General features: G+C 35.5%; 1 protein-coding gene across 1 annotated transcript in view; it reads right to left on the bottom strand.

Annotated features, from left to right (window-relative positions):
- Positions 1-226: 226 nt before the first annotated feature.
- LOC150082786 (zinc finger protein 236-like) overlaps positions 227-23,715 on the bottom strand; it is a 95,555-nt gene continuing 72,066 nt past the window's right edge. The window contains 3 exon segments of the mRNA XM_090378282.1: positions 227-1,581; positions 13,826-14,108; positions 18,723-18,916. Coding sequence (XP_090234408.1) covers positions 227-1,581; positions 13,826-14,108; positions 18,723-18,916 — 1,832 coding nt within the window.

The raw sequence follows: 23,715 nt of genomic DNA on the forward strand, positions 1-23,715 counted from the left end.
AAAAATATATACATACAGGTTTTTTTCTAAAATATAAAACTTTACATATACATAATGCACATTATGTACAAGAATGAAAGAAATCCAGTAAGGCTGACTAGATTTTGTAGAGAATGAGGCACTGAATGTTTTCATCACAACAAAAGTGAGATCTCTTGCTCCATACATAATACAGTAACGAGGAAATGCAAAGTCTCACTTTATTCAAACTATACAAGATTCTCTGCTATGAACTATCAAGATGAATATCGTTTTTAGAATGAGTGCGTGAAATATGTACACTGAGGTTCCCTTTTTGAGAGAATGACATGGAACAATGAGGACATTTGTGAGGTTTCACACCCACATGCCTGTTCATATGAATTTCAAGTGCATTCTTTTGGTTGAAGCCCCTATTACATTCTTTACATACAAATGGCTTTTCTGAAATGTGAGTCTTTATATGCCTCTCTAGCTGGTTCTGTTTAGAGAAACGTTTTTCACAATGTGGACAATTGTGAGGTGTGGGACAACTTTTGAGAAGTTCTTGTTCATGTGTCTCAAGATGTTCTTTTAAATTATTAACACCTTTGAATACTTTGTCACAAATGTTACATGTATGAGAATATTCTGCATTTTCAATTTCAACAGTCTCATTTGTAGAAGGCACATTAAGCAGGTGAATGTTTTGAATTATATCAGAATTTTCATTGATATTAATAGCATTTTCATCAATAGCAACAGTATTCTCTACCATTTCAACTCCTATATTTTCCTCTGCCAATCCAAGCTCTCCTCTAATAAGACATACTTCTTGACTGAGAGTATTTTCTGCTGTAGCTGTGATAATGTTCGATGTGACAGGCTGCTCCTGGGTTACCATCTGCTCTTTGCTATGCTCCTCATTGGTAATGACAAAATTACTGGTCCCTTCAACTACATTAACATCAGTAGGTCCAACCTGAGTATCAGAAGTAAGGATGTGCTGCTGAGATTCAAGTGGAATTCCCAGTGGATGGATGATAATATTTGAATTAACTGGAATTGTATTTGGCGATGAAGGAATATCAGGCCCAAGTGTAGCTTGTATTATGGAAGACTCTGCATTACTTGTTTGATTGGATGCAGAATTTCCAGCAACTGAGTCAGGAAGTAAATTAGGAGTAAATGTAATATTGATATTAACATGCTGTTGAAGCTGTTGAAGAAGAGTGGCATCAATTTGCACAGGTTTTGACAAAAGAACTGGATCTAAGCCTGTTATCTGGATACTTTGGCCACCAAGGATTCCAGGTGCAAGTTGTAACTGAATGCTTTCTATGCCTTGGGCTGCTTCAGAAGGAGGCAGCTCTGAATTTATTCCTGCTATTAAACTATTCAAGGTTTCAGCAGGAATGGTAACATTAGAAAGTCCTATAGATTGGTTAGCACTATTAGAAAGATTGGAATGCAAAAGATTGGAAGTAACATCTTGTTCGACAGCAACCTCTGGCTGTTTCCGCTTTCTAGATGCTTCTTTAAAGTGGGTAGCAATATGGCTTTTTCGATGACCTGAAGTTCGAAACCGTAAATCACAGTGTGGACATTTGAATGGCTTAGCACCTGTAAGGAGAACAACAATTTTTTTTTTAAAATCCATTTAATCACCTGCAAATTCACTTTAACTTCAGTTTTATCTTCAAAAATAACACAATTATAGTTAATTAAAGACAATAATATCAAACCATTTCGCAAATACAGTAAACTCTTTAAAATCTAGTACCTTTGAGGGTTGAGAGGTGCCAGAATTTAAAATTTTCCAGATTTGAGAGAGGTATGCTTAGTTGAGCATTTTGGAGAGGCACATTTCAATGAATATTAAACACTAATGCAGGGGTTGGCAACCTGTGGATCGCGAGCCGCATGAGGCTCTTTAACTTTTATCCCACATGAAGCAAAGTTTCAAATGGAGCTAGAGGACTTAAAAATCAAGGACATGTGGAGTGTAAGACTAAAATGCCTTAAAACTGAAATTGAGGATTTGGAGAGGCAACAGGCTGCCCTTTCAATTCTACATAAATGGACGGTGATAGACGAGTTGAAAAAGCAAGACCAAATCGTGTTCGATGCATGGAGTAGTTTATTTATTTTTTATTTTATATACTTACTGGACAGTATATAAATTTGAAAACATTTGCGTTTGGACTTCTCTCAGTTTTTGGTTCATTGAATTGGTGCAGGCAAATATTTTCGAACATAAACTATATTAAAAATAAATCAAAAGAAACCGTCTGAATAATGCGATTCTCTCAGCATGCTTAAAGATGAAAATTACAGAATATTTCCCAGATGTTGAGAGACTCGCTCAAGAAGTTCAGCAGCAAAAGTCACATTAATTAGAAATATTATTAATAAATAATATTTCAAAATATATATATTTTTTTAATAAATGGTTTTGTTACATTTCTTAACCCCCCCCCCCCCCCCACCAGCTTGAGCTGAAATGTGGCTCTTTGGATTATCTTTTTTTAAATTCTAAAATTAGATTTAGAATCAAAAATGGCTCTTCACTCAAAAAGGTTGCTGACTCCTGCACTAACAAATGAACTTATTAACATCTGTAATCAGGTAGTGCTAGAGGTTAAAAAATGTAAATAAGAGTTCAATTTGCTAAATGTAAACAAATAATACATTTATACATTTACATTTATAAAATCACAGAAAATGTTGCTATGTACTGTAATGTACAATCATGAAATATGTCATGTACTCTTAAGTGTAATATCAGAGAATATCAATGAATGTGTTTTGGGGTGGGGGAGAACTTCCATAATTATTCCTTAAGAAGAAATAATTATGATGAGGTACATGCAATTTTGCAGATGACACTGTGATAATAAGTCATGATCTCGAAGAATTAGAGGAAACTTTTAATCAGTTATGCAGAGTTAGTAAAGATTTTGGAGTAAAGATGAATATGGTTAAAACCAAAATTATATCCCTTCCTGTGGCATACTTGCCACAGGAAGGGATATAATCATTGAAGGAGCAGAAATTGAAAAGGTGGATTTATATACTTATCTTAGACAAGTCATCAGCTGTAATAATGATAAATGGCTGGAAGTCAAGAGAAGAATAAATTTCGGATGGATAGTATTCAGGAAATAGAGACATACTGAGGAGCAATATCCTAATTTGTCTGAAATGTAAAATAATGAACCAATGTATACTCCCCACAATGATTTATGGAAGTGAAACTTGGGCACTCACCAAAAGAATGGAAGAGCAGCTGAAAACTACACAGTGAAGAATGGAATGAATTATATTAGTAATCAGACTGTCAGATAAGAAGAGAAACATATGGATTAGGCAGCAAACTCAAGTAAAGGACGTTTTTATCAGAACTAAAGAATTGAAATGGAATTGGGCAGGACACATACGAAAATAACAGAATGGTACCCAAAAGGAGCTAGAAGAAAACCTGGAAGACAACAATGGAGATGGACAGATGAAATTCAAGGGTTTGTGGCCAGTAAATGAATGGCCATTGTACAAAACAGAAGGAACTGGAAAGTTTCTGGAGAGGCCTTCATCCTGCAGTGGATTGAAAATGGCTGATGATGATGATAATGATGTGCAATTTTTATCAATTTACACGACATTTTTAAATAATGTGCTGTGGAAAAATCTAATCAATTTCTAAGTTTCATTTTTTGCCACCATTATAATTTGTTATGCTGTTGATGAGCTATGTGCCACAAAGACCTTGGGGTTATTTTCAACGCAAAACTTAGATTCCATCAGCATATTGAAGCACTAGTAACAAGAATGTGTAGGATTAGATGGTGCACCAAACCTTCTTTATGCAAATGACCTGAGAACAATGAAGAAATATATCCAGACTGTAATTTACCCTACAGTGCTCTATGCAGCATAAAATAGTGTCAGCAACCATGACAGTAAAGAAAAAAATTGATAATGAAGAATACTGGCCACTCAAAGTGGCCTCTTCATAAGCATCACATTCCTCCAAAAGTAAAGATGACCCAAATGGCAAAACAGACAGAGCTGCCAAGCTACTAACCACAAGAAACAGCAGAAGGCTTGTGACTTCTACCAAACTGCTAATTGGTGTCATTTTATCCATGAATTCCTAGAATCTCTACTCGAAGCACCTCTGCACAATTCCTAAGGACAACCCCAATGCTGCTGCCAAAATTAAATAGACTCAAACCAAGTGACAGATTCACACCTGTGCAGTCAATACCAGGCTTTCAAATATTTGAATCAAGTATTAGCATTAGCATTAGTAGAGGCACATGATGCAAGAAAGCAAGCTTATACAGCATCAGATTAAAAAAAAAAAAAAAACCTTCCCATTTCACTGATCCATTCATTCTAAATGTTTGCCTAGTTCTGCCTTGAATTTATTTAAGCCATCAACTTCCACAACAGATGGAAGTTTGTTCCAGCAATCAACTACCCGTTGGCTAAAGGCAAACTTCCACACATCTATTCTACAACTGCCTTTCCTCAGTTTGAATCTATGTCCCCCTCAGCTTTGTAATCTGAGCAAAGGAAGAATCCCATCAGCATTGAGCCTGTTCAGTCCATTCAAGGCCTTATACACCTCAATTAGATCACCTTGCAGGTGCCTAGTCTCCAGAAGCTGCAATTTAACTTAAGCCTTTCTTCATAAAAGCACCCCTCTGTTCCCTTCACCAGTCTTGTTGCCCTTCTCTGTACTCATTTTAGCAACTCTACATCCTTCTTAAAATGAGGCTTCCAGATCTGTATGCAGTACTCAAGTTGTGGCCTGACCATTGCCTTATACAAGGGGATAATCACCTCCTTATCCCTGCTCGCAAAATTCCTGTATATCATTGACAAGATCGCATGACCTACTCCGGCAGCCTGTCTGCACTGCTCAGAAAATTTCATATCTGATAGCACAATTACCCCCAGGTCTCTTTCATTCTTCACTACCCTGAGTGTAACATCACATAGTTGGTACATTTCTCTGGGGTTACTGCTACCCATATGCAGTACTTTGCATTTGTCAATGTTAAACTTCAGTTGCCACTTCTCAGCGCATCTACCCAACTTTTCCAGTTCCTGTTGCAGCAGCATACTGTCATTACTATTATTAACAACCCTGCCAACCTTTGTATCATCTGCAAACTTTGACATTGAGCTTTATCAATATTACTGATAAATAAACAAAACAACAATGGGCCCAACACCATAACCCTGAGGGACACCACTAATAACATTAATCCATGTACAGCAGTACCCATTGATTACCACTCTGTCTTCTCCCACTCAACCATCCTTTTATCCATTGTAGCAACTTGCCCTTAATGCCATACTGCTCCAGTTTGAATAGTATCCTTCCATGTGCAACAGTATCAAGAGCTTTCCAAATCCAAGTATATGATATCAAAATTATTTTCTGCATCCAGTTCCTTTGTGACCACATCATAGTATCCAGTCAAATAGGTCAGACAAGACCTCCTTGACAAACCCATGATGTGCCTGAATTATTACTGCTGTCTTGTCTAGATGACCCTGCAATGCTTCTTTAACCGGTAACTCCATTATTTTCCCTGGAACAGAAGTCAAACTAACAGATCTGTATGTCACCCTTTGATCCCCTTTTTTGAATTGGAGACACATCTGCACATCTCCAGTCTGTGGGGACTTCCCACCGAGTCCAAGGATGCTCTCATAATTATAGCTAAGGGTTTGCTTACTTCCTTAGCCACCTTCTTTAATATAACTGGATAGATCCCATCTACCCTAGGTGCCTTTCTTATGTTTAACTTCAACAATTTATGCTCCAATTTGCTCTGTTATTACAAAATCATTTAACTCCCGGTTTGAGTTTGATAAACATCTGGCCCTCTCCTCCTTGAATAACTCCTCGTGTGTGAATGTAGATGCAAAATACATATTTAGTTCGGCAGCTATCTGAGAATGATAATCTACAGTAAAACCATTGATATCAAGTGGACCAATCTGCTTCATACCCTTCCTTTTAGTGTTTATATAAGTAAAGAAGTCTTTGCTGCTTTCCTTTGCATCCTTTGCCAAAGATTTTTCATAATCTGCCTTTGTGACTTGATTACAAACTAGCTTGTATCTACCATAGGCTTCTGTGTCACCTGACAATTTATGTGCATCCCATGCATTTTTTTTCTCTGCCACAAGTTTTCATTAGTTCATCTGACATCCACTTAGGCCTAAACCTTGAACAATATTTCTTAGTTGGTATGTAAAGCCTAGTAGCTTCCAAGATTAATTCCATGAATGCTTCCTATTTAGAATTTGCTGTTGGTAACATCATCAGTTGCTGCCACTGTATAGAACCTAAAAAATCTGAGTGCACTGTAGTCACCTTTACAAAAGCAAAAATCCTTCCCTTTACCCCTGATGGTAGTTATATCTTTAAATAAATCCCCCATCAGTACACTGTGATCACTGCCACCTAGTAGTTCTTTTATCTTTAAATTCTTAATGCATGAATAATCACTGCTGATAATCAGATCAAGAGTGTTACTCACTCCTTTTGCTTCTCTAACATGCTGCTGTAGAAAACAATCATCCAATAAATCCACAAAAGCCTTGCCAGCGTGTGAGTGAGCAACTGACAAGTTCCAGTCTATATCTGGGAAGTTAAAATCCCCCATTATAAGACACACTGATTTACTGGCCCACTCTATTTCTCTGTATAATTGTTCATTGTACTCATCAGAGTCATTAGGCCTATAACAAACTCCTACAATCATTTTTGCTTTCCCAGTGCTTATGTCACATCAAACTGACTCAACATTGCACTGTCCATCTATGTCAACTGGATGCACTTCCTTAGATTTTGTGTTTCTTAACTAAACAGCATAACCCCTCCTCCCTTTCTATCCTGTCTGTACACATTGTACAACCCAAATTCTAATTCTGCATTCCTTATATATGAGTGGCACCAAGTCTCTGATATCCCAACAATATCTGCCTTGGATGTCTTAACCAGCACTGCAAATTCCTCAAATTTATTTACTATACTCCTAGCATTGGTGTACATGCAAGTATACATGTACCTGTTCTTATTCTTTGTTACTCTAACACAGCCCAAGTATTTACTTGGTTTCATGACCCCCCAGCAGTTCCTGAATTCCCCAGCAACTGGCTTTCTGGGCTGCTGCTCATTCCAATAGAAGCAGTGCAAGAATCATTTCCACCTCTGCCTGTGGCTATTGTTAATCTATTATTAGTTAATATATTAGTCTGTGCATCCCCCAAGCTAGCAGTTTTCCGACCCACCTAACATTGCCTCGATAGCATCAGCAAATGGGTGGAGGAATATCTTGGAACTGAAGATATCTAATGACTGCCGTGGCCAGCACGACCACTACATCATTTAAATCCGATCCCTGTAGAAGCAATCTTTCCTGTTAACAAGCACAGACCGCACTGAGAAAAATTCTACTCCATGAGCCCTGCACAATCTCTCCAGGGCTGAATTGATTCACAAGGCTCTCATCATATACTCCCTCCTATCGTGTCTGGGCAGGATTCCAGACACTTTCAAATTTAATCCTAACTTGCCACTTTTTTTCCAGCAATGACCTTTACTTGTTTAGTAAATCCACATATTTCCTACACTTAATGTCATTAGTGCCAACGTGTACAACGATATCACCTTTTCTCCCTTAAAAGATAATATCTGCTCTACAATGCATCAAGTTTTGCTCCAAGCAGACATAAAAGTAAAGTGCAGCCATTATCAACCCACTGCAGGATGGAAGCCTCCTCAACAATTCATGCTGAGGGAAATGGACCATAATCTACCACGCTGGTCCAGTGCGGGTTGGCAGATCGACCGTATTCAGCAGTCAGGGGCTTGAACCCCGGTCTACTCAAAGAGCGTGTGCTACTGCACTTCCGCTCCTGCCCACTCAGTTACGGAGGCCGTGCAGACATACCCTGGTCCTATTCCACCTATCCTTTTTGCACAATATATTTCACATTTCCCTGATAATTGAGTCACCAACAATAACTAGCTCCTGTGGGATCAGCACTTTCTGCCCTGAAGGTTGCTACTGTGTTGGCTGAGGCATAAGAGTGTGCTCTGACATTGAGTTGGCAGCTGAGATCTCGATGGGCCCCCATTTTAATTCCTTCGAGAGCATCCACCCGATTCTTCAAGCTCTCAGAAGCCCATTAGAACACTGAGTTGGCACTTAATTTCTTCACATTCTCTGCACCTAGCACACACACAAAAACATCTTCCATGGCTAGATCATGTCCTGTTCTAGAGAAATCCGCAAACATGTCGCATTTTGCAGATTTTTTTAGACTGTGATGTGTTGGACAATCGTCCCCTATGGTTCTCCTGCGAACCACTTTCGCTACTTTGCACAAGTTGCTTTTCTGCTCTAGTCTGGGGCATGATTTCCATTTAAATACAATTTAATTAATAATAAAATTTTTTTTTTTTTTTTTTTTGGTTTGGGTAGTTGTTGGCGCATCGGCTTCTGTGGCCATAAGTGCACCTCCCAAGGTTTTTGCAGTACTTTGATCCAAGCCCGAGGCGGGAATCGAACCCGCGACCTTTGGGTTGCCAGGCAGGCACTTTACCCACCTGGCTAGCCCGGTCGGCATATATAATAAAAATTAAAAGGATTTATAAATTTAATTGATTAATTGCCAATACTAGACTATGCTAACAGATTCCTACTACAGTGCTATGTATTACGATATCTAGTTTTATGTTATGCCTTACGCTATAAAGTTCGAGATATACGTAATGCTATTCCGTATCGATACTACACAATGGCGACGTTTCAAACAGTACAAGTTTTACCAATACTAAGTAATAACCCACAAAAAATTTCTAGGTTTCTTACCTATCTTCAAGAAAGGCTCTTAAGTTCTGCAAATTGCAGCACCTGGAGAGTAGGCACCTGTGAGGTGATCTGATTGAGGTGTATAAGGCCTTGAATGGGTTGAGCAAGCTGAATGCTGATGGGATTCTTCTTCTTGCTCAGATTAAGAACCTGAGGGGGCATAGTTTCAAATTGAGGAAAGACAGTTGTAGAATAGATGAGTGGAAATTTGCCTTTAGCCAGCGGGTAGTTGATTGGTGGAACAGGCTTCCATCTTTTATTGTGGAAGCTAATAGCCTAAATAAATTTAAGGCTGAGCTGGACAGGCATTTGGAACGAATGGCAGGGTGAAATGGGAGCTTTTTTTTTTTTGGCTGATGCTGCATAAGCTTGCTTTCTTGCATTGTATGCCTCTACTAATGCTAATGCTAAATTTCAAAATAAACTATGTATCATAACTAGGAATATAAAGCTACTTCTAGAAAATAAATTAATATGCCAATAAAATGGTAAAAATTTAAGAAAAACTTCTCTATTAGCTGGAGCCGTAAAAACTTTGCCTGCACTGAGCTAATCTCGTTCACAATCCTCGGTAGATAAATTTGCAACTCATTCTACATATATACACTGAATTGCAGAGCAAGTCCCAACTTTACTCAGTATGTAAATGGCTCGTGCTTTTATGACATGTGCTTGCATGCAGGCGCTGCCTTCAGATCCCAGTGATGAAGCCTAAAGCTGTTGCCCACCAAAATGAGTGCTCATGCCCATGCTTCTCCAGTCCAATTGGTGAACTGTCTATTTGGGATATGATACAAATTGTGATGTAAAAAACAACAGTGACTGCAAGATTTGGTTTGCATTTAAGATGGAAAATCTCAGCTATGTTGTGGAATGAGCAACTGGATACCTTCTGCTACACATGATAATTGCACACTTTGGCAATTGTGTCAACTAGAATTGATTTTTATGTAAATATCCCATAATTTGCTATAATTTACTTTAACTATAATTTACCTTCAACTCTTTAGAAAATTGTTAACCTATTTGATATTACATCTAACCTTCCATTATCATAACTGTTAATATAACCTATTAATTTTCTTATTGCTAATCTCTAATTGTATGTTGATGTATAGGCGGTTCCCGCTTTACGAGTTCCCAGGTTTATGAGATTTTTTTTTTAAGTATCGTCTCAACAAAATCAAAAATATGAACATTAATTGCAAAAAATGAAAGTTAAATGTTCATAAATACCGCATTTCAAACCATGCACATATACAATACAGTGTACCCCACTTTACGATATTAATCCATTCCAGAGACACCATCATATCATGAATCCAACAACACATTGTTTTTAGTTATTTGTTCCAAGACCTCGGAAGTTGAAAATTTTGCTATATAACTAAGCTATTTATCTAAAAGGTCATTTTTATAATGTAAATTGTATTAATTACCAATTCAAATCATTAAAATGCATTACTCTTCCATCGTTATCATATGTTCTGTTATAAGAATCAATTTTGAATGCCTTTGCGATTTTTTCTAAAGCACATCTCTGGAGGTCACGACCATAAAACAAAATCAATTTGCACTTTCTGGTTTATTGGACTTTTCAGTTAGTGCAATCAATTATAAATGGGTAGTAAACTCGATCTTATTGCATTTGTGAAAATAGTGATAGCTGGAATTGTGTGGGTAAACACATTTCACCATAACATAGCGTTATTATGGTGAAATGTGTTTTCCCTCTGAAATCTTCAATCATATAAAAACAAATAAATTTTAAGAATCTTCTCTTCATTCCTTTTTTTAAAGGTTCGTAAACTTGTTACTCTGTACAAATCGTGTTAGTTGCAATTTGTGTGTGCCATTAAAAAATGCTTATGCATGCTATCGTGAAATTTATAAAGAAAAGAGAAGATTTTCTTGGAAACAAACACCTCTTGAAGCATTTCTGAAGAAGACAACTCCTTATGCAACAACCCAACAAAAAGAGTGCCGAGCCAACAATCAGTGATCAACGCGTGTGCATTTAGTCAATGATGATGAAGAATAAACATTCTTTAACATTTGTAAGTCATAAATAATTTCTTTTTTATCATAATTTGCTTGATTTTACAGGATGTTTTAATTTCTTTGGATAAATCAATCACTGTTTAAACATAAACCAATTAGCCAACTAATTTCATTGTTGAGAAAGTAACCCTTGAACTGGATGCAAAAAACAATTTTGATATCATATATTTGGATTTCAGGAAAGCTTTTGACACTGTTGCGCATGGAAGACTATTGTACAAATTGGAGCAGAATGGTATTAAGGGTAAGTTGCTACAATGGATAAAAGGATGGTTAAGTGCGAGAAGACAGAGGGTGGTAATCAATGGGTGCTGCTCTTCTTGGACTAATGTGTGGAGTATTACTTGGACTATTAGTGGAGTCCCACAGGGTTCAGTGTTAGGTCCACTGTTGTTTTGTATATTTATCAATGATATTGATGAAGGTATATCAGGCTTAATGTCGAAGTTTGCAGATGATACAAAGGTTGGGAGGGTTGTTAATGACAATAATGGCAGTGTGCTACTGCAACAGGATCTAGATAATTTGGGCAGATGGGCTAAGAAGTAGCAACTGAAGTTTAACCTTGACAAATGCAAAGTACTGCATATGGGTAGAAGTAACCCCAGAGAAACGTACCAACTGTGTGGTACTACACTTAAGGTGGTAGAAAATGAAAAAGACCTGGGAGTAACTGTGCAGGCAGATATGAAGTTTTCTGAGCAATGCAGACAGGCTGCCAGGGCAGGTCATGGGGTTTTGTCAATGATACATAGGAATTTTGCTAGCAGGGAAAAGGAGGTGATTATCCCTCTGTATAAGGCAATGGTCAGGCCACGCCTCGAGTACTGCGTACAGGTCTGGAGGCCTCATTTTAGGAAGGATGTAGATTTGCTTGAGCGTGTACAGAGAAGGGCAACAAGATTGGTGAGGGGAATGAAGGGAGCCTCTTACCAAGAGAGGCTTAAGTTCTGCAAATTGCAGTGGCTGGAGACTAGGCACCTGCGCAATGATCTGATTGAGGTCTATAAGGCCTTGAATGGGTTGAGCACGCTGAATTCTGATGGGATCCTTCCACTTGTTCAGATTATGAACCTAAGGGGGCATAAATTCAAATTAAGAAAAGACAGATGTAGAATAGATGTGCGGAAATTTGCCTTCAGCCAGCGGGTGGTTAATTGTTGGAACAAACTTCCATCTGTCCTTGTGGAAGTTGATAGGTTGAATAAATTTAAGGAGGAACTGGAGAGGCATTTGGAGGGAATGGTGTGATTTTTTTTTTTTTTTTTGTTGGCTGATGCTGCATAAGCTCATACATTTGCTTTCTTGCATCACATGCCACCACTACTACTACTACATTATGTCTATGAGAATTAAATTCCCTCTTTACAAGTTTTCGCTTTATCAGCGCGCGCTAGGAATGAATTAAGTCGAGAACTACCTGTATATATATTCAACTTGTCAAAACCCCTAGTCTTGCCTCATATGCTGGGGGTTTTTGACGATCTCATTGTCCACTGTATCTGGTTGTGTGCAATAAAAGATCATTTATTTATTTATTTATTTATAATGGAAGCAAAACTTCAGTTGTGTGGTATTAAATCTACTTTTTCTTTGCATCAGTCAGTCACTGCTTATAGAAGAGATAAACCATATATTTAATGAAGCTTACATTTTTTCCAGGCTCAACCACACTGAGCATTTTCTATATCACTTTCATCTGTGACATAAAAATGGTAATTCTCAGCTCATACAAGTGCTGTATGAGCACTACACAGCTGTAATTTGCAAGAGAAGTTTGTGCTTGCTAAGTTGTAAATTTTACTGAATAAGCAATAGCATTAAAAGACAAAAATGTCACCTATTTTTTGTAGATTCTCACAAATGTGATCTTTGATATGAATGCTGGATTGCTTTCTTAATATTTCTGGATTGTAGAATGATGATTTTTTTTTTTTTTTTATTGTTGTAAAATGTGCTCAATTTTAAAGAATTCTAGATTTTACAGTTTCTTGTATAATCAAGTTATAGTAAACTGTGGACCCTACCATGAATAATACCTAAAACAATCTATTTAAAAAAATTTAAATGGTACCCTGAAATGCTGTGATTACCTGGTTAAGAATCAGTGATCTCAAGGGAAAGATAAAAGTTGACTGCCTACATGCACTAATCCTACAAGCACTTCAACATGCAAGATAGATAACAGACAGAAAATTACCTGAGTGTGTTTATGAATTTGTACAAAAATAAAATTTTCTTGATACACCCTGCATATAAGCCACAGATAATATTATGATTTATAGTGATGACAATGATAAAAATAGCTAAAAAATTTATATTATTTTTATATTATTTATACTATCTTATAGTATAAATTTACCACATGAACTTTATAAAAATTTTCAACACCAAACATTCAATTTTTAATCACTCATATCTCGATCTTGTTAATGTTTTTTGTGAATTTATAAATCACTTTTGAAAGTAAATTATGTTATGAATGAAATATTTTCAGCTTCTATGTGTATTTAATATACATAACAATTTAGCATATACCGTACATGCAGCAAAACATAACATACTGTTTAAAGTGTATATTTTCAGTATAATGTTTACATTTTGCTATAATTTTTTTTACATAATATTGTATTGTATTTCATCCATTACTGAAATTATTTTTATAACAAAGTTTTCATCAACACACCCTTCAAGTTCATTAATAAAAAGATTTGATTGCAAGTTTATTTTAGAATGGGGTTAAAAATCCAAGTGTATCATATAATTTGATTACCTAGGAAGAGAAGGAAATTCATCTGCATACTTCCTAATTTTAACTGCCATGAAGAAATGATTGTATTACTTTAAATTAAAAAAAAAAAAAATTAAAAAGAAAGCTTATTTCAGAATAGTATTGTACCTACCTGTATGAAGCCGCATGTGGACTTTAAGACTACCTTTAGTAGCAAAGAGAGAATTGCAAACATGACATGAAAAGTTTTTCTCTCCTGTATGAATTTTCTGATGACTGTCAAGAGTTGACTTCACTGTAAAACTCTTGTTACAAATCTCACAACTGAAGGGCTTTTCTCCAGTGTGAATACGTATATGCCGTACAAGATCACTGGGTTTTTTGAAACTCTTAGGACAATGTTCACATTGATTCCGATATTGTGGTAGTCTTTCCTGTTCTGCATGTTTGTCTTGCTAAAAAAATAAAAAAAATAAAAATAAATAAATACATAAAGGAAGGTATATATTATCATATGAAAAGCAAAAAATTTGTGTGCAACACACATTCTACAACAACAGAACAAAATGTGTACAGAAGTTTATCCAATCAGAATCAAGTCTATACTCCAATTTTCTCTTTCCAATTTTGCCGTTCATGTGTAGTAGCATTTTGTGATTATCTGAAAAATATACCTATCGCACGAAATAAATTTTTACTTCTAAAACTTTCAGCTTTGTTCATTATTTTATTTTTAATAAGCTATACACTTTACTTTATTAAAATCTATAGGTTGAACAAATACCTTATGGAAAACTGACAATTTGAGCTATGTAAACTAAATAAGCAAACTTGTTTTGCTCTGCTATACAAAAAGAGGCATTTTCCAAAATAAGCACCAGCACTTTTTCATTAAACTCTTGTAGCATGAATTTTTTTCTCAGAGTTGTCACTTTGGTTTTTAATATTTTTACTTAACTTCAATGAATAATATTAACTTAAATAATATAAATTTAAATGAACTTAGTAAATTTAGAGAAAATTTATTTGCTTTAGTGGTGAGTTGAAATCACTATTCAAGTTAAAATGCAAATACTGTACCCACAAATAAAACAAATCTCATAAATGGGAAATACATCCTCCCCTAGAGTAATAATGAGAAGAAACCATATCGCATGTTTCCATCACTGTATAGGTCTTGTTCAGTTTGTAAACACAGAAATCTGTGTTTACAAACTGAACAAGACCTATACAGTAAGTATAATAAGCAAAATTATCTGCAAAATTCTAATACAGCTAATGTTATGTGCCCTCAGAATTTATAAGAAGTTTGAAGCACTAACCTGTCCTTTCATGTCTTTTTGCAAATGGCTATTTATTTGAAAGTAGTATAATTCTAAGGCAATTTATAAAAGCAAAGTTTGTTCTGATGTCAACATTAAGGTCATTGTGTTAAGCAAGCAGTTTAAATCCTGAAGGCTGCAAAAAAACATGAAAGGACAGGTTAGTCCTCCAAATTATTTATGAAATTACCATTATCCTGTAACAGCATGTTACAGGGTAATGATTACAGGGAAATCTTTTTAGAAACTTGCTTTTGGGATTGGGATACTATGCATACTATAATTCCATTCATAAACTATCCTCTGAGCAACAAGTTATGTCCAAAAGTATAAAGATTCAAGTTATGTGCTTTGTACACCATAGTCAGTTATTTGCCTTTTAAAGTTGATATATTCTTCTCTCAACAAGACAGAAGCTGATCTATATGCCTCAGTAAAGATTATAATTCACAAAACAATGTCTTATATTACTTAACATTAACCTGAAATCTTATTTCAATTAAACTGAGAGAACCTATGGTGGTACCAAGAGCAGCAGATCCATCAAAATCACTCATGTTGGATGTTAAATATAGTTAGCATTTGAGTTTTTTTCTGAATTAAAAAACTCAGATGTCAGTGGAGTGCAGGTAGGTGCTAAAGAGATCACTATTTGGATTTTTTTTTATATAGCTTTAATAAAATTATCAAGAGGCCTCTAGATTCTCACAGCAAAAAAAAAGCATATAAAAAGGACTCCAAATAACTTTTCCAGATCATAAATCAATTATGAAAAGAAAATCCAGAAAACTGAAATTAAAACAATATACTCTTCAGACACACACACATTGATATTATTAATGTGCACATCTGAAAAGTTCTGTGTACATGAGTCTATTATCTCATATAATACATACATGTATTTGTAAGCAGATGGGTCTAGCAATAATATTAGAGAAATATTCAGAAATGAAGATATGTAAGTCGCACATATGGGATACTGATGACACCTCAAGTAGTTTTATATTTTGCTCTAAGTAAAATATTTAATTAGTATTGGCCATATAGTGCAAGAAAGCTACAGACTTTTGCTGCACCAGCCAAAAAAATAAAAATAAAATAAATGATATAAGTAAAAAGGCCTACGTGCTCTGGATTCATTATATATATAATTACTACTTGACACAGAGCAAAATGGAAAGAAAAGAAAATAACAAGTTGCAGCTAAAATATGCTTAATACAGTGGTACCTTGGATTGCGAGTAACTTGGTCTATGAGTGTTTTGCAAGACGAGCAAAAATTTTTAATAAATTTTAACTTGATAAACAAGCGAGGTCTTGCAATAAGAGTACAATCAGTCCTCGTATAACACGTGTTTACACTACACGAATTCGATCATACATGATTTATAAATACGCGAACGATAGCTTATATAACACGAACCGAATTCACTTATGCACGATTCGCCTTTGTGTTTATAAGAAATGGCAGTCGAACGCAGAATCACCCCAACCGAACGCAACACGATAGGAATGAACAGAAGATTCTGAAAATGTATTTTTTTTTTTTTTATATCAGTGAAGGGGAAACACATTTCACCATAATAACGTAAAAACCAACACAATTTCAGCTATCAGTATAATCGAAAATGCAATTAGATCGAGTTTACTACAAGTTTATAACAGATTTCACTAGCAGGAACGTAACTGGAAATTGTTTTTATTGTTTTATGGTAGTAACCCCTAGAAATGTGCTTTAGTAAAATGTGAGATGTTAATAGTGAATCTCTGCCTTTATGGTGTTGTTTATTCAATTGCTACATGCGCGCAGCTTTGTTTATGTGTATCAAGCGTGCCTCCTCATTTTGTAATAGTGCGAGCGATGAATCTGTTTAACGACAATGCAATTGTCATATTTCCGTGAAATCCTCAAGAGGAGGCAAGTGTCATTGGAGAGGTTCCTTGTTAAAGTCGCACAAAAAGAAAGAGTCAACAGATAGCAGTGATTCCGTCAGTGACAGTGAAAGTCGTCTTACCACAAATCCGATTGCTTTATGTATATTAAATTTAAATATTAAAAATATGAAAAGGTATGTATGTATTTTGTATTAATAATTTTTACAGTATATGAATATTTTTGAGTTTTGGAACAAATCATCTGGGTTTCCATGATTTCTTATGGGAAAATTCGCTTTGATATACGCATGCTTTGGATTACGAGCACGTTTCCGGAACGAATTATGCTCGCAAACCAAGGTACCACTGTATTAAAATACATACAGGAAAGTAATACAAAGCTTTCAGATAGTATGTTACCCTTCATCAGTTTTGACAGTTATTCTAAAAATCTTAGAACCTATGTGCATGTAATGGCAGTCATGTATGGTGAACTGCGTGTATGCAACAATTAGCTGTCAGAAGGCAAAGTTTGTGGCTGTGATGCATGGGAACATTGTAAATGCCAACGTTTGTCAGCCACGAGGATGGTTGCCTCAGTAATGGGATGGACACGACATCCTCTGTTTCTGTTAAAACAATCATTACAGCACGAGATGTGCAGTGATTCCAACCAGGCACAGCTGATGGTACTGGCGGGACCGATCAATAATCATGACATTGCGGAGTGGGTCGATGTTGTGCTGGGTCAACCAGAAGTGCTCAGTAATGGCTGAGTGTTCAACGTCCGCTAAGCAGATAGCTGTTTTGTGTTCAGAAACATGATTGCTGAGCCTCCTGCCAGTTTCCCCAACATAACAGCTAGTGCAGTCACGGCAGATTTATCCACTCTACAGCAGGGGGAGAACCGATGTTTCAACTCTGGACATTTGTGTCATGTAGTAATAATATATAAAATAAATGAATAAAAAAATAATAATAATCAACAATAATAACAAAAGAATAAAATAATAATAAATAAATCAAAAATAATAAAATTATAAAGGAAGATATAAAAAATAAAAGATATATAAAAAGCAGACTAGAAAATAGACGAATTATGTGCTTTCCTCCTCAAGGAGATAACTATCCAGTTGACCCTTGAATTTCTTCACACTGTCAGCCTTAACTACCTAGAGAGGTATCTAATGAATCATCAAGTGTCACTGAAAGTCTGAGCCTAGTTAGAAACCTCTATTTTTTTTAAAAAAGGTATGGGTTTTATATACCAATGAATGATATTATAATGCCACGCCTACTATGGGTATAAGCAAGTTATAAGAAGATAGGTTCAAAAATGATTAGAAAACTAATACGTAATAATTGAAATAAGTAAAAATATACTTTTCTATGTGATAAAGTTTTAAATTAGATTAATTTACCAATAATAAAATATTTACCAATTTTTGACTCAATTAGTTCCAATATCTAAATTAAAACAGGGATGTTTCTGGATTCCTTACTGAATTCTGTTATCATGGTTTGGGTTCTAAGAATTGTTGCCTGGAATAATAGTCCAACTGAAAACTGGATAGAATAACTTAAAATTAGGCTGCACAAAAAAAAAAAAAAAAATCATCCTAACTCACTAATAAATCCAATATAAAAGTTAACATATGGAAAAGTGTACTTTCTTTAAAAATAACTTATCAGTATTACCATGTAATGTCCTGAAATCAAATTAGATTAGATTAGATTAGAAAATACAATATTAAAATATTAATGCAAATTAATTCTTTCATGCTTTTATCATCCTGATATTGAAACCAATAAAGAATAAATTATAAACTTTACAAAAAAATTAAACTGATAATTATTATTCTATAGTTTTACCTTAATTTCACTTATTCGGTTCTTTTCTGCCGCTGAAGCTATCAGAACCTTCTCTGAAACTGAGCTTGTTTCATCAGGATTCTGTTTGGCAAGCTCTTCTGCTTGTTCATCTGATAGCTGCACTACCTGGATTCGCCCTTTCTTGGAAGTAATCCTAGTTTGATCTATCATCACTCCTTTTGCTGATTCTCCAACTGCAATTAACAATGATATGCTCTTCCCATTAATTTCAGTTATCTATATTAATATATTAACTCTAGTTATGTATGTTAACATGCATGCAAATACTTGTATGCAGGTGAACCTAATATAAAATAAATAAACAATATAGTGCACAAATCTATTAATAACTCATTATGCACCTTGAGGTGTATAAGGCCTTGAATGGTTTGAGCAAAGCTCAATGCTGATGGGATTCTTCCTCTTGCTCAGATTACACACCTGAGGGAGCATAAATTCAAATTGAGGAAAGATGTGCAGAAATTTGCCTTCAGCAGTGGGTGGTTGATTGCTGGAACAAATAATTTCCATTGTGGAAGTTGATAGTTTAAATAAATTCAAGGAAGAACTAGACAAACTTCTGGAGTGAATGGATAGATGAAATGGGAAGGGTTTTTTTCTGGCTGATGCTGTATAAGTGTGCTTTCTTGCATCATATGCCTCTTAATGCTAATATCATATTACCCATCACATAATGGCAGGAAAAATTAGTGTGTAAATTGGCCCTATGGCAGACCATTTGGAAGTCCAAGATGCACATCAACAGCATGTGTGCTATTAAGCATGTACAACTGTAAAAACTGCCATGAGTTATCATCAGTTAGACGAAGGTGAAATGTTCAGTGATGAATATGAACTTTATAACAATATGGTCCTACGTCAAGTATGTTAGCAATTTTTGCACCCATTGAAGCAAATGATATAGTACTATTATAAGTTTTAATGTTTTTCTGAAATTGCTAACGTAAAGAAGCAAGTTTGGAAATGCTCATCTGAATTTCAATTTTAATTTGCCTTTATAGCAAATTATAACTGAAACTGGAATGTTATTTTGAATTTTTACCTCTAGGTCTTTCTTTGAGAAATTTCTTAGTTACACAATTCATAAATAGTTGTCATTAGACTACCACTGCGCTGTTCAATATTTGGTTCTTCAGAATTTTGGGCTTCTTTCCTCAATTACTGTTTGTTTAATTCTATCTCATTTAAATTTCTGGCTGCTTTTGCTTCTCTTCTTACATGTATTATTTGCTTCTCAATGTATATAGATTTACACAGAGAATAAAATAAATACATTAATTCAGCTTAACAAGGATTTATCAAATTTAAATGAGTGAGCATCTAACAGCTTTAGCATTCAAAAGGTATGTTGAAATTGTTTAAAAAGTGCTTTTTAAAACTATTTATTGATTATGGATTGTTCAAAAGTCTCATTCTGAATTACACTTCTGTGCTGGACATTGTCATCTGCTTGTCTTACTTTAGTTTGCTCAAAGGTTTCATTTGCTATTACAGTAACCATTTATTCTGCATTTTAAGTACTTATCAGTTTCCAAGACTTGAATGCTGTGATTACACAGTCGCTCTCAATATGTGTGCTGCAAAACCATTCTAAGTGTGCTGTGAGATAAATTAAAAAATTAAAAGGACAAGTTTTAAAATTTATAGGAAAAATAATAAAAATGTAAGAGAAGTTATTATATGAAGAAGGAATTTGTCTTCTGTGCATGGTCTCAATGTGAGTCTGGGGAATTCTTGCTGGCATTCCCCTTTGGCAGGGCCTATCTTACCCCTAGGCAAACAAGGCAACTGCCTAGGGGCCATAAAATCATGGGGCCTGGTCCCCTCAAATAATAAAATAAAATTTTTTATTTACAATTCAAAAAAACACAAAATTCTACCATGGTGCCCTCTGCTGCTGCTGCTGCTGCTGCAAGAACCTTAAAACTATAGATAAGGAGACACCAACTGTTCTTCCTCAGCGATTACAGCCGCACAAAATGCCTTCTTCTGGAAACTTTCAGCGTTACCTTTGTATTCATTTCACACAATTTTGCTTTAGACATTGGTGAGTCTGCTAGAGTCTAGATAAGTGCACAAACTGAGTTATTGCTACTTGTGTGTAAATGCTTATATACACCAGTGCCATTATCGGATTTTAGCCCAGGGGTCCCAACTTTTCCCTACCTGTGACTCAAAAATAATACATGACAATCACACACAACCCCATATATTTGCCTTTGAATGCGCCATTGGCACCATGACTTTGCAAAATGGCACCAAAACCTATCCATTTATCATTATTATTATTAATCCAAAAACATTAAATTTCATTTCATAATAAACATTTTATAGGGGCCCCAAAAATACTTTTGCTTAGGGCCTGCATGTCCTCAAGTTAGGCCCTGCCCTTGGCACAGTTATGATTTGTTTATAACCTCCTTCCAGCTGTCACCTTGGTTTAAACTTGCTTTTCCATACTGTTTCAGCATTTCTAACCTCAAGAGACCAGCATTAGAAGAAACAGCGATTACAGTGGGAATTCCACAGAGTGGCACCCATGATGGGATCACCCAAACTAAGTCTACGCAGCCTAATGCTGTCTCCATATTATCATTACAGTGGGCATTACATTGTAATACCTTCTCTGTGGTGGCAGCTGTCTGAGTGCAAGCACTACTAGCAACTTATGCCCAATGGCCACTTCACCTAAGAGAAATAAAAATTCTCAGACAGTTTTGCTCAATGATTCCCAGAGATATAATCAGTGTTGTGAGTACATTCATATAATCACATAAAGCATTTTAGCAGTCTATTTTTTATTGTTTAATTTAATCATTATTTTTTCATTCTTAAGTAGTCACCCTAAAAGACGTGAAGGAGAATACTGAAACAAGGATTATATTGGGAGGCCCACAAGTGATAAAAGTCAGCTTGATTTGAGCAGGAACATGCAACCGAAGAGGTGCAAAGTTATTTAAAAGTATATGAGCAGTTATTAAGTTTCGAATTTCTTTGTGTGAAAAGAAGGGCTGTCCTCTACCTCTGTGTTGTTTGGAGTGAAAAACTTTCAAACAATGCCATGGTTCCTAGAAAACTGAAGAGATGTTAATCAATAACATGTGAACCTTGTAGATAAATATTTGAGTATTTCAAAAGATTACTTTAACAACAAAAGAAACGAGAAAATTATTTTGAGAAAAGAATACAAATTTCTGAAAGGGCTCAGATTGCTTCTTATCAAGTAGCAGAAATCATTGCATTGCAAAAGAAATGCACACCATAGCTAAGTCCCTTATTTTATCAACTTGTCGTTTGATTGTCAAAATATTGTTTGGTGTTGAAGCTGAAAAAGAAATTGCTATAATACCCCTATCAGATGACACTATTCAAAGAATAATAATAGAAATGTCTTTTAACATTGAGTAAAAATGTACCTACAAGGCTAAAAATAAAAAAAAATAAAAAAAATCAGATTTTGCATTACAAGTGGATGATTCTACTGATATTAGTGGCAAAGCACAACTATTAGCCTTTATTCATTTTATTCATGGAAATGAAATTATAACTCAATTTTTATGCTGCAAAAAGCTTAAAGAATGCTCCAGACACTTTCACACATTTCTGACACTTTGACTGGCTACTTAGAAAAATTAGAACTTTCATGGAAGTCATGATTGGGTGTCTGTACCAATGGTGCTCCATCAATGATAGGATCCATCAGAGAATTTATTCCATTTGTAGAGAAATAAAATCTGAATGTGATGGTTTTTCATTGCTTTCTGCACAGAGAGGCCCTTTTTGGAAGAACACCAGGCAATGAGTTGAAATCAGTTTTAGATCAGGCTGTATCAGTGGTCAATTACATTAAATCAAGACTACTAATGTTGTTGTTGTGGGAGTTTCTGGTGCAAGGGCTACACAGGCCATATCGCACCTATCAAAGTAAGTGAGGGTACGTGTGATAACTGCTCTAACAGCAATTAGAATCGATCATACATTTTAATTTGTTTCAAGTAAGTGAAAAATTCAGAGTTCTGCGTCATTGCCTATGATGCTGCTGAGTGATATAGGGTTTGAGATGGAGCTGAAAGTAGACTGTCGGGCAGTGTTGAACAAGCTACATTCAATCAGTATGTGCTTTACTGACAATAGTTGCAAACAGTGCATGCATTGAGGAGGATCATTTCCTGTGAGCAAAAACAGATGAGTGGGATGAGTATGGCCGATTTGAGTTCTGGCTAGGAGCACTTCTTTTCTATTTTTGTGGAGGCTAGATGTCCATAATTGTGGTTCAGGTTTCAGTTGAAATAGCTTATTGTGGGTTTGCTTTTTCCACAGAAGGGAAGACTACTGAAACCAGTCTCTTAATCAACTTGTAGTGCCATGGATGCTAAGCATGAATATTTAATTTTGCATACAGAAGTAAGATGGCTGTCAGGGGGAAAGGTATTGTTTCGTGTCTAAGAACTAAAAGATGAAACAAGTTTTCTTTCAATCAGAAGATAAGAACAATTTTTAAGAATACCTAAATAATAAGCTGTGGTGTGTGAGGCTAGTTTATCTAGTGGAAATATTCATCCATTTGAACAGCTTAAATACCAGTATGCAAGGATGCAATGATAACATCCTTACTTCTACAAACAAGCTACTAGCATTTAAGGAAAAACTGTTGATTTGGCTGAACTGAGCAAGAGGGGAAACCTTGATGTTTTCATTAATACTGGAAACCAATAAAAAGGATATCACTGCTCTCGTAACTGATCACTCAGAAGCATTGGAAAACAACATTGAAAAATAATTTCCATATAGAGAATTTTGACTGGGTAAAAATCCCTTTTATGTCAATCTCATATGGCTTAGGGTTCACATCAATTGAAAAACAATTAGCATCAATTTCATGTGATGGAAGTCTCAAAATGGAAACATACTGAAGTCCCCTAGATGTGTTCTGGATTTCAATCAAAGACGAGTAGTCTGAAATTTCAAATCA

This window comes from Mastigoproctus giganteus, chromosome 7 (genome assembly GCF_048544385.1).
Source record: "Mastigoproctus giganteus isolate SK-2022 chromosome 7, ASM4854438v1, whole genome shotgun sequence".
In the NCBI taxonomy this organism is placed as follows: Eukaryota; Metazoa; Arthropoda; class Arachnida; order Uropygi; family Thelyphonidae; genus Mastigoproctus; species Mastigoproctus giganteus.